This window comes from Schistocerca serialis, chromosome 2 (assembly GCF_023864345.2).
Source record: "Schistocerca serialis cubense isolate TAMUIC-IGC-003099 chromosome 2, iqSchSeri2.2, whole genome shotgun sequence".
Lineage (NCBI taxonomy): Eukaryota > Metazoa > Arthropoda > Insecta > Orthoptera > Acrididae > Schistocerca > Schistocerca serialis.
The window spans coordinates 413,477,956-413,490,368 of NC_064639.1; the positions used below are offsets into that span (position 1 = coordinate 413,477,956).

At 38.7% G+C, this 12,413-nt stretch overlaps 1 protein-coding gene across 1 annotated transcript in view; it reads right to left on the reverse strand.

Moving 5' to 3' along the window:
* Positions 1-504: 504 nt before the first annotated feature.
* LOC126457255 (zinc finger protein 252-like) overlaps positions 505-12,413 on the reverse strand; it is an 81,043-nt gene continuing 69,134 nt past the window's right edge. Inside the window, exon 7 of the mRNA XM_050093416.1 lies at positions 505-2,262. Within this exon, the coding sequence (XP_049949373.1) occupies positions 1,351-2,262 (912 nt within the window). The 3' untranslated portion in view covers positions 505-1,350. The remainder of the gene's footprint in view (positions 2,263-12,413) is intronic.

Consider the following 12,413-nt stretch of genomic DNA (forward strand, 5'->3'; position numbering starts at 1 on the left):
ATTTAGCGGCAGTCAGTAGCGAGCCAGTGGGTGTGTTGGACCTTCCATCGAGCTACGGACCCCCTTGAAGATGTCTCCCGCAGTCGGAGACAAAACGTTGGGAATCAACACAGAATTCATCAACCGACCACGGCATAACAGCCCGGATAATTATAATGGACATAATATTTCCGGCCGTGAAAGTCTACATTTTAGTATAATTTACTCTTTCAATTCAATTCTAAATATCACCTTAACATTTATAATATCTGGTACACATGAAGTACCTTTCATACTCAAATGGTAATGGTTAATTGTGATTTTTCATGTGATCTGTTTGATATGCCATCTGTATAAGAAACTGTAATGACTACTAACAATGTTTGAACTTCAAGCAAGCAACGAATTGTATTAAATCTGTCAAATCTTCAAGTAATATTAATACATACTTAACTGTCAGTATTGCGTTATTGCTACTTTTAGTAATTTGTCTTGTGTCTACAGCATGTCATGTATCACATTGTGATTTTAAAGGCCTGTCTTCAGTACCAATCATGACAATAAATGTTGCAATGCCTTCAGATGTTACAACTGGAGAAACCAATTCATAATGCCCAAGTGGTTGTCTGGGGGGGGGGGGGGTGATGCTTATGAGCTGGCACTGTCTTGGAATGCTAAATACTATGTGTCAACATACGCTTGTGGCAAGTACCTCCACACACCCATTGAAAGTCGAGTCATGTCACTGGCTGCCTGCTTGGACAAAAGTGTTTTTAACTTGTGTGGTTTCGATGCGAAATATGTCTTTTCTGGCTCAAAATGGAGTCTTGACAAATCCAAATAATCCAGTACTAGATTGTCAGACACAGTTGTGACACATAAGCATTTGCGTATTGCTGTACCTCACTGAGCCAGTGTCTCCATAGTCCTGACAAGTAGTGTGTGAAGTCAGCTGAGTGTACAAATCCATACCCCCTCATATCAAATGGAAAAAGAGCCACAATCCATACTGGAAATAATGACAATTTCCCGACATGCAATAGGAATAATTACATCATGAGATAGCTTCCAGATAAATATTTATATCACCACCACAACCAAATTACTTGTGAATTACACATCTATTTTTTTTTTCTTTTTTTTTTCCCCCAACTGTTCCTACCCATAGACATTCAACATAACACAGTTCCAAATAAATAGCATTACTTAAAGTGTTGTTTTTCAAAAAGTAAACCAGCAACATATTTAATGGCACTTACTATAAATGCTCTTTATTGCTAAACAATGCAAGAGAACACTGTCACACATATTTCTGAACATATAAGTGATAAAAACATGTAGTTATCATAACAAATAAAAAGACACTATACTTTATATATCTGTGTCATAAAACAGATTAAGAGATTCTTCATTCAAAGTTAACATTTGCTGTGGAGGAGACATACATTTTGATGCTTCATGAGTTCCTGAATCACTTTCTTGAGTAAATTTTGACTGTGAAACTGCAGCACCACAAGTATTACCAATACACACATCTGACTTATTTCCTAAATCAGGATTTTCTGACTTACAGCTTGTTAAAATATTTTGTTTATCATTAGGAAGATACATAGATTCAGCACTAGTGTTAAATACTACTGGAATATTCAGTGTGAATGGATCATTGTTTTCATGAAATACTCCTGGGTTCTTGGAAGCTTCAGATTGTGACAGAGATGACATAACTATATTTAACATATCTGATGATTTAGAGGAAGGACATCCTTTAATATGGGATATATTGTGTACGTTTTTTAGCTTGGTGCTATACATTTTAGTAGCAGTAGTGTTAGCAGTCTTACTTTGATTTACAAAATTAGTATCTTTTTCATCATTGCATATTTCTTCATAAAAAATTTCATCATTACCCATAGTTTTATTAACTGGACTATATTTCAATGGATAACTTCTTGTAACAGTTTCATCATTAGAGTCTTTCTGAACCTGTTGTAGCTTTGTATCACATAAACCAACTATCTGTGGCATATGCAAAGATTCTAGACCTGTATCCTTTGTCTGCGATTTTTCAACTTCTCCCGTTATCCAAAGTATGGGAGAAGAATCTACCATAACATCATGTGACAATGCAGACTGAATGTGACTGTTCGCCAGAATGATATAGTCATTATTTTGTTGCTTCTTGACCAGCTGTGTCTCTTTGCTCCAAGTGTGGTGCTTTTCTAATACACTGCATCCTTCTTTAACATTTGCAGCCAATACACCATTTGTGACAATGTGTTTTTCCTGAAACAGAAAAAAGATCTATTAATGTTTTCATTGCACGATCAGATGAGCATCAAAAGTGTCCACTTAATAATTTTACTAGACAGTAACAGGACTGCTTATAAATACGGCAAAGATTTTTCAGAACAAATCTGAAACAGTGATGATGTGGTAATACAGGCCAGCACTTTGCACTTCTGTTGTTCTTCAAATCAAGCACAGTTGCATAAAGCATGAACATGCCCCCCCCCCCCCCTTTCTCTCTCTCTCTCTCTCTCTCTCTCTCTCTCTCTCTTTTTCTCGCACTGTAGCCTGACTGGGATGGAAGAATGGTTGATGTGGAAGAAATGAGAAAGGGAGAGGTTAGAGCTTAGGAAACAAAGGGCAGCAGAGCAGAGGAGAAACCTTGAAAACTGCACTAGAATGTTGCTCACAAAGATACAGAAGCAAGGGAAGGTGGAAGGAGAACGGCAGCACAGAAGACTCCAGGGTGGCAGCTGAGATCCTTACTTCACAGCACTTACGGATAATGTGACGACGTTGCAATTTGCTTCAGTAAATACATTTTTGTGTTTCTATGACTTTATCCAATCACTAGTTCCTGGGAATACCAAGCAGACAGATGCATAGGCCTTCAGACCATACACTTGGCTCAAAGATGTTTATGCATGTGAGCACATACTCCCCACTGAACTCCATTTGTCTTCATTTTCTGGAAAACGTTCCCAATATTTTTGGTTCTTCCATTTTCTGAAGCCATCACACTGGGCAAGGATCTTCCTCAAGATATTTTGCTTACAACACACTACTTTCATGTCATCTATCTTTCTGATATTTAAGATCTCAAGTTCCTCACAGATCAATACATCTAAAACTCCATTATATACCTTTAGTTTTGCTCAAGATAGCACAAGAAGTTATTACCTGTTCAAGGTTTTTGTGGCTGTTGAAGCATGTGCCCTGAAAACTATAAAGCTCCCAACCCAATAAAATCTAAAATACAAGACTTGCAGTAGAGAACTGCATTGTTACTGTTACCCTGGAGAAAGAGAAAGAGAGAAAGAGAGAGAGAGAGAGAGAGAGAGAGAGAGAGAGGAGGGGGGAGGAAGAAGGGGCGGGGGACTGATTACAGAAGCACTGATGGACCATGAGATCTGTTGGAAAGTAAGCTTCCACTTTTGTGATCTGAAAATCTGGGATGATGTGGAATGATGCAAGTGGCGCAGGTGAAGCATTCACAGAAGTTGATAAAGTTGTACTGTGCAACATGGCCCACCACTGCATAACTGAGATGCCCTCAGTCACAATTTGGTGGTGCACATTTGATTTGTGGTCATGTACACATAGCAAATTATGCCATAATTGATAGTGAACTAGCCATATGACATGGCTGAACACTAGAGGGGGAAGGAGGAGGAGGCAGGAGGGAGGGGTGGGGTGCTGCATGGTACAGATTTTTGTACTTAGTTCTTTGACATGGGTATGACTTGTGGTGCAAGAGTTGGAGTGATTTAATAAGATAATGACGGTGAAGCAGAATGTTTGATGGTAGGCAGGGCATCATCATTTTGGGAGAGGTACAAAAAACTTCTTGATGTGAATAACACACCTATTTTATTTTTTTTAAATATGTGCAGGTAAACTACCACAACCAGCATAGTGAACGCATTATTGTGGCCAAGATTGACATGAAGCCCATGCCTACCACAGTAGTACAAGTTTATATGCGAACTATCTCTGCAGATGACGAAGAGATTGATGAAATGTATGATGAGATAAAAGAAATTATTCAGATAGTGAAGGGAGACAAAAATTTAATTGCCATGGGTGACTGGAATTCGACAGTAGGAAAAGGAAGTGGAGGAAACGTAATAGGTGAGTATGGAATGGGGCTAAGAAATGAAAAAGGAAGCCACCTGGTAGAATTCTGCACAGAGCATAACTTAATCATATCTAACACTTGGTTCAAGAATCATGAAAGAAGGTTGTATACATGGAAGAAGCCTTGAGATACTGGAAGGTTTCAGATAGATTATTTAATGGTAAGACAGAGATTTAGGAACCAGGTTTTAAATTGTAAGACATTTCCAGGGGCAGATGTGGACTCTGACCACAATCTATTGGTTATGAACTGTAGATTAAAACTGATGAAACTGCAAAAAGGTGGGAATTTAACGAGATGGCACCTGGATAAACTGATGAAACTGGAGTTTGTAGAGTGTTTCAGGGAGAGCATTAGGGAACGATTGACAAGAATGGGGGAAAGAAATACAATAGAAGAAGAATGGGTAGCTTTCAGAGATGAAATAGTGAAGGCAGTAGAGGATGAAGTAGGTAAAACGACAAGGGATAGTAGAAATCCTTAGGTAACAGAAGAAATATTGAATTTAATTGATGAAAGGAGAAAATATAAAAATGCAGTAAACGAAGCAGGCAAAAAGGAATACAAATGTCTCAAAAATAAGATCAACAGGAAGTGCAAAATGGCTAAGCAGGGATGGCTAGAAGACAAATATAAGGATGTAGAGGCATATATCACTAGGGGTAAGATAGATACTGCCTACAGGAAAATTAGAGAGACCTTTGGAGAAAAGAAAACCACTTGTATGAATATCAAGAGCTCGGATGACAACCCAGTTCTAAGCAAAGAAGAGAAAGCAGGAAGGTGGAAGGAGTATACTGAGGGTCTATACAAGGGCGATGTACTTGAGGACAATATTATAAAAATGGAAAAGGATGTAGATGAAGATGAAATGGGAGATATTCCATTAGAACTACTGAGCCTTGGGGGAGCCAGCCCTGACAAAACTCTATCATCTGGTGAGCAAGACATATGAGACATGCTTCAAGAAGAATACAAGCCGACCTCGGGGAAGATCAGCTTGGATTCCGTAGAAATGTTGGAACATGTGAGGAAATACTGAACCTAAGACTTACCTTAGAAGATAGATTAAGGAAAGGCAAACCTACATTTCTAGCATTTGTAGACTTAGAGAAAGCTTTTGACAATATTGACTGGAATACTCTCTTTCAAATTCTGAAGGTGACTGGAATACTCTCTTTCAAATTCTGAAGGTGGCTGGGGTAAAATACAGGGAGCGAAAGACTATTTACAATTTGTACATAAACCAGATGGCAGTTATAAGAGTCGAGGGACATGAAAGAGAAGCAGTGGTTGGGAAGGGAATGAGACAGGGTTGTAGCCTCTCCCCGATGTGATTCAATCTGTATATTGAGCAAGCAGTGACTGAAACAAAAGAAAAATTATGAGTAGGAATTAAAATCCATGGAGAAGAAATAAATACTTTGAGGTTTGCCAATGACACTGTAATTCTGTCAGAGGCAGCAAAGGACCTGGATGAGCAGTTGAAGGGAATGGACAGTGTCTTGAAAGGAGGATACAAGAGAATATCAACAAAAGCAAATCGAGGATAATGGAATGTAGTTGAATTAACTTGGGTGATGCTGAGGGAATTAGATTAGGAAATGAGATACTTAAAAGTAGTAAATGAGGTTTGCTATTTGGGGAACAAAATAACTGATGATGGTCGAAATAGAGAGGATATAAAATGTATACTGACAATGGCAAGGAAAGCATTTCTGAAGAAGAGAAATTTGTTAACATCCAGTATAGATTTAAGAGTCAGGAAGTCGTTTTTGAAAGTACCTGTATGGACTGTGGCCATGTATGGAGTTAAACATGGACGATAAATAGTTTAGACAAGAAGAGAACAGAAGCTTTCGAAATGTGGTGCTACAGAAGAATGCTGAAGATTAGATGGGTTGATCACATAACTAACGAGGAGATACTGAATAGAATTGGGGAGAAGAGAAATTTGCAGCACAATTTAACTAGAAGAAGGGATCGGTTGGTAGGACATGTTCTGAGGCATCAAGGGATCACCAATTTAGTAATGGAGGGCAGTGTGGAGGGTAAAAATCATAGTGGGAGACCAAGAGATGAATACACTAAGCATATTCAGAAGGATGTGGGTTGCAGTAGGTAGTGGGAGATGAAGAAGCTTGCACAGGATAGAGTAGCATGGAGAGCTGCATCAAACCAGTCTCTGGACTGAAGACCACAACAACAACAACAAACATGTTTTGTCAGAAATTGTAAGGAGACACCTGAAGCATAGACAGGACCTCCCTTACAATCCAATGATGAGGGTGTGTGTCATTCAAGTGTTCGTGGACATTAACATCAAAATAGGCTGGTGTACTGTCATGTTGAAAGCAGATTCTTTTGCGGACAACAATAATTACAGTCTCCAAGAACTGTGGCAGCATATCTCACAGGAACAGCATGTAACATTGACCAGTCACACATGGAAGCAACAAATAGGTCCTATTTAGGTGATCTTGGTCAATGCCCACCCATACGTTCCATAACACAATAAATATGGATTTCCAACTGTTGGTTTCCTATCTCAATATACTCGGTTGTGCGCCCACTATCGCTTGTTTCAATTTTACTCAAGGGGAGCAACTTAAATCACTTAATGAAAGCAAGTCTTCCTGTCTTGATCTTCTACTAATCAGGTTGCTTCCAGAGTATGCAGATGAAATAGTTCCATTTTTAGCATTCATACATGCCCATGCTCTAGACAAAAGATCTGTACCTAAAGACTGGAAAGTTGTGAAGGTTACACCAACACACAAGAAAGGGAACAGAAGCAATCCGCTGAATTACAGACTCACATTACTGTCATCAACTTATAGCAGTATTCTGAACACACAGTGTGTTCCAACATAATGAAGTACCTCCACGAAAACAACCTATTGACACACAACTAACATTAATTCAGAAAATATCATTCTCGTGAAACACAACCACCACTTTATTCATGTTATGCAATGATTATAAACAATAGGGGTCTCCAGTTCATTCCATATTTCTATATTTCCTGATGGCTTTTGACACTATTCCCCATAAGTGGATTCTAATCAAACTGTGTACCAATAGAGCATCATCTCAGCTGTGTGATTGAATTCATGATTTCCTGCCAGAAAGGCCACAGTTCATAGTAATGAATGGGTAGTCATCAAGTGAAATGAAATTTATATCTGTGGTTCCCCAAGGAAGTGTTATTTGCCCTCTGCTGCTCTGAATCTACATAAGTGATTTAGGAGACAATACGAGCAGCCCTCTTAGATTGTTTGCAGAAAATGCTGTTGCTTACCCTCTAGTAAAGTCATCAGAACAAAACGTGCAAGGTAATCCACATGAGTACTAAAAAAGTTCCATAAAATTTTGTTTACATGGTAAATAACACAAGTTTAAAGACTGTCGATTCAGTTAAACATTTGGGGATTTTAATTCCGAACACCTTAAATTGAAACCATCACATTGATAATGTTCTGGGGAAGGTGAATTGATGACCGTATTTTAAAAGCAGAGCATTTAGAAGATGCAACAGACCTACTAAATAAAATGCCTACATTATACTTATCCATCCGCTTCTGGAGTATTGCTGTTTAGCATGGGATTGGTACCAGGTAAGATTTCTGGAGGACATCGAAAAAGTTCAAAGTACGGCATCTTATCTTGTGTTGTCACAAATTAGGAGGGAGAATGAGACAGATGACATATGCAAGTGGAGGAGGTGATCAATCATTAAAACAAAAGGCATTTTTGATTGCAGTGATATCTTTTCACAAAATTACAATCACGAACTTTCTCCTCCAAATGCCAAAACACTTTGTTGACTCCCACTTACATCGGGAGGAATAACTATTATGATGAAAGAAGAGGAATCCAAACTCTCACAGAAATATTTAGATGTTCATTTTCCCCACATGCTATTTGAGAGAGGAATGGTTGAGAGAGTGTCTGAGCACTTTCTGCCAAATGCTGAAATGTGAATTGCAGAGAAATCATGTAGATTATCCATTTCAATGACAGATGTCTGGCTGGTGCTGGGATGGAAACACAGCTGAAGATAGAGGCTAATGTCGATTATGCTATAGCGGGTAAACACTAATGACAAAAGGCATCAAAATGCAAAGATCATTTATCAAATCTTAATAAAGCCAAATACTATTAAAGGTATGGACTATTTGTAAACTATCTATGCATTTACTACACCACATTAATCTGTGGATATTATAGTGTGATTAAAATAACTTGTATCAAAAGAAAAATTTAGTTGAGAAAACTATAAAATTCTGAGACAGAGCTACTGGGAAGGCTTACCTTCGAGAGGCTAAATCCCAATTCTCAGACATATAAAAATACACGAGCCTGTTCTACCTTTTGGAACTAACAGTACCTTTGATAGAAACTGGCTTCAAAACTGGCAGCAAACACACCTAACCTTAGCTGACCAGCATCTCAAACCTGTCACAGAGTGTCTCCCAGCCTTCATAAAATGCATCAACCACTTCCTGGAATGTCTTGAATCCTCACTCCCATCTAAAATCCCCCTTTTCCCTATTTATGTGACCTTGCTTTAAACCACCAATCCACACACATGTGGTATATTAGCCGTAGAGCACTACCTATCTCTCCCAACTGCCACATGAAACTCTTCCTAACCTTTAAATGATTAATGGAAAATTTCATATAAAGATGATGAAAGTAAGCTGTTACAGGAAGTGAAGGAGTTATTCTTCACTATAAGTACAAACCATAAAGATGATGGTGATGAATATGTACTAAACTGTGATGCCCAGGTTCCAAGTGTGGAGGAGTGCCTCTTCCATGCAGCCCCTAGAAAGATCATATAGCACAGGGCCATCCTGATTTTGTGTTTCCTGATTTGTTTGTTGGTCTGGCTCTCAAAAGTGAGTAGTTTTGGCTGGAGATGAAGTTGGCAATTCTGACAATAAACAAAGGTTAGGAAGAAATACTAACAAAGAGGTAGAGGGGCTGGCCAGTACTCACCTCAGCTCAGTACAGCCGATAGATACACAAAAAATAGAACCGAAAATTTAATTTCCTAGCTTTTGGAACAAATGTTCCTTCATCAGGGAGGAGAGAGGGGAAAGAAAGGGAAGAAGGGAAAGTAGATTCAGTTACTCACAACCCAGGTTATGAAGCAACAGGGAAAGGAAAACAGGGCTACCCTCCCTGTTGCTTCATAACCTGGGTTGTGAGTAACTGAATCTACTTTCCCTTCTTCCCTTTCTTTCCCCTCTCTCCTCCCTGATGAAGGAACATTTGTTCCAAAAGCTAGGAAATTAAATTTTCGGTTCTGTTTTTTGTGTATCTATCGGCTGTACTGAGCTGAGGTGAGTACTGGCCAGCCCCTCTACCTCTTTGTTAGTATTTCTTCCTAACCTTTGTTTATTGTCAGAATTGCCAACTTCATCTCCAGCCAAAACTACTCACTTTTGAGAGCCAGACCAACAAACAAATCAGGAAACACAAAATCAGGATGGCCCTGTGCTATATGATCTTTCTAGGGGCTGCATGGAAGAGGCACTCCTCCACACTTGGAACCTGGGCATCACAGTTTAGTACATATTCATCACCATCATCTTTATGGTTTGTACTCATAGTGAAGAATAACTCCTTCACTTCCTGTAACAGCTTACTTTCATTCCCAATTAAAATTCACCTGGTCTTTTTCCAAAACCAAGGCTACCTTCCATGATGTTGACTCTCGCCTCACTAAAGCCCGCTTCCAAACCTCGCTCTACCAGCTAATAACTAACAATACCTACACTTTCACAGTTGCCACCCATTCGCCATCAAACACTCCCTTGCCTACAGCCGAAGTATTTAAGGCAAACGAATCTGCCTCATAACCGAATTCCTCAACACCCACAACAACAAACCCTCATGTTTTCCTTTTCCGCGATTACTCCAGACATTTCCTAGGCAGTAGCCTCTTCTCATCGTTTGACTGACACAGCTCTCACTTCCACAATACTCAGAAGCACCCCCCCCCCCTTTCTCACCCAACACCAACTGGCCCTTGAATGCTCCAACATGTTTCTTCACTAAAACTAAGTCCTTCTCAAACCAAGCCTTGAAATCAGATTCTCCCTCCAAATGCCACCCACTGTCACCTTCTGTTGCCCTCCTAACCTCCATAACATCCTAGTCAAAACATGATATTCTCAAACCATTGCTATCCCTAAGTTCCTATCCCTGTAATCATTCTCACTGTAAAACCTGCCCCATGAAACCCCCTGCTACCATTTACTTTAGATCTACTAACGGTAAATATGACAATATTGAAGGCAGAGCAGTTTGTGAAACTGTGCATGTTGTTTAACAACTAACTTATGTCCACTGCACAGCGTATCATGTAAGAATGACTACCACAAACTGCATGAGCACATAAATGGGCATAGAACAGGATTTTCCAAACTGGGTCCTTGGGAAGTAAATAACTGGTCTGCAAAAAAATTATTAATAACATGGCTTATTTTCCTGACACTCTGACAGTACTAATTTAAGGGATGTAAATTTCATAACTGACCACTGTTGGTGCCACAAAACATCATGTGCACATGATAGGCATCTCTTACAGTTTATATTCTGTATGAAAATAGCTTATACTATGCTCTCACCATTGATTTGGTACCATCCTCTTATGAACAAGCATCTTACCATGTAATTTACCATATTGAACTTAATGGAGAAGCTCATTCAATTAGAGAAAAACTTTTTTTAAGCCATTTGTAAAAGACATGGTTATTCATGAACAGACGTCATTACTAATGAACAGACACAGTTATCAATGAACAGAAACAGTTATCAATGAACAGACACAATTATCAATGAACAGACACAGTTATCAATGAACAGACACAGTTATTAATGAACAGACTGCCAAAAAAATAAATGTGGTACAGTTAGCTAATAATCGTGTTTCAACACATCGAAGATCTTTCCGGTGGCATAGAGAAGAAATTAATTTACCAACTTGCACTTTGTAGTGAGTATCCACTGCAAACGGACGAATCCATAGATGTCACGGGACTAGCTGTATTACTAGTATTTGGTTGTTATACATTTAATAAAAATATTGAAGATTTAGTCATGACAGCATATTTACAAAAAAAAAAAAAAAAAAACAGGAGAAGATCTATTTAGTTGTATTAACGATTATATTATAAAACATGAGATTGTATGGGAGAAGTGTATTTGCACAGATGGAACTACAACCACGGTAGGAAAAACAAAGGGAGCTGCAACACATATACTGTAGGTATAAGTTGTGCAGGATATGGTAGCCCATGTGCAGTGACCAGTTTTTGTCTACAGCAACGGGTGGTTTCATTCATTTTTTCAGGAGGCCTACAAGCGTTTGCCACCCTTCAGCTGGTCAGCGATGACGGAATAGACGTGCACGCCCTGCAATCTTTGTGAAACAATTTTACAGAACATATTCGGTAAAAAAAAAATTCATTTTTGCTTTACTTATAGCTTTGTGTGTCAGGTTTATTATGATGTGCCCATCATTTCACTAATGGTCACAGTTATTGTGATATTTAAGTGGAAGTAAGACACTGCCTGAAACTCAAAAAGTTTGGAATGAAACCAGTCTCGAGAAAAATGATTTGATGTAGCACACTCATTTGCAATCACACTGTGCCAGCCAAAAGCCAGAGTGAAATATCCATAATATAGCTCATATTTCATAAGCGGTTTGAGATATCAAAATGAGATTTTGGCAAATGATAGCACACAAAGAGGAAAGTATTTTGGTGGTTGGTTATTACGCAAAACCTCATTATCTACCACATTATTCTACTAATTACAGACATTTCCGATGAAAGAATATAATTTTTAAGGAGCATCAGTAGCTGGTGAAATGAGGGGTGCTATGGGTTTTGATACAGCGTAAGTGAAGTCATTACACATTACACAACAACTGTCTCAGAATTCTCTCGCAATTGTGTCTGCACAACAAGTGACGTGAGACTGTAAACTCCATTGAGTTTTGGCAAAAGAAGCAAATTTTAACATGACAACAAGAGAAATGTGTAAGTTTTGCACAAAACTCTCCCCACTCCTGACAATTCTCTGAAAGTTACAAATGGTTAACAAACCAGGCAAAAATAAATCACTGTATTTTCAGTGGAATTCCTTTTTGATATTAACCAAAGGAGAAGTGACAGATCTTTTTGAATGGTCATCATGCAAGTGTGGGCTTGAAGAGGACCTACTTAATATCCACACAAAATTGTGCATTTTTGCTTCAGTTTAGAATGTC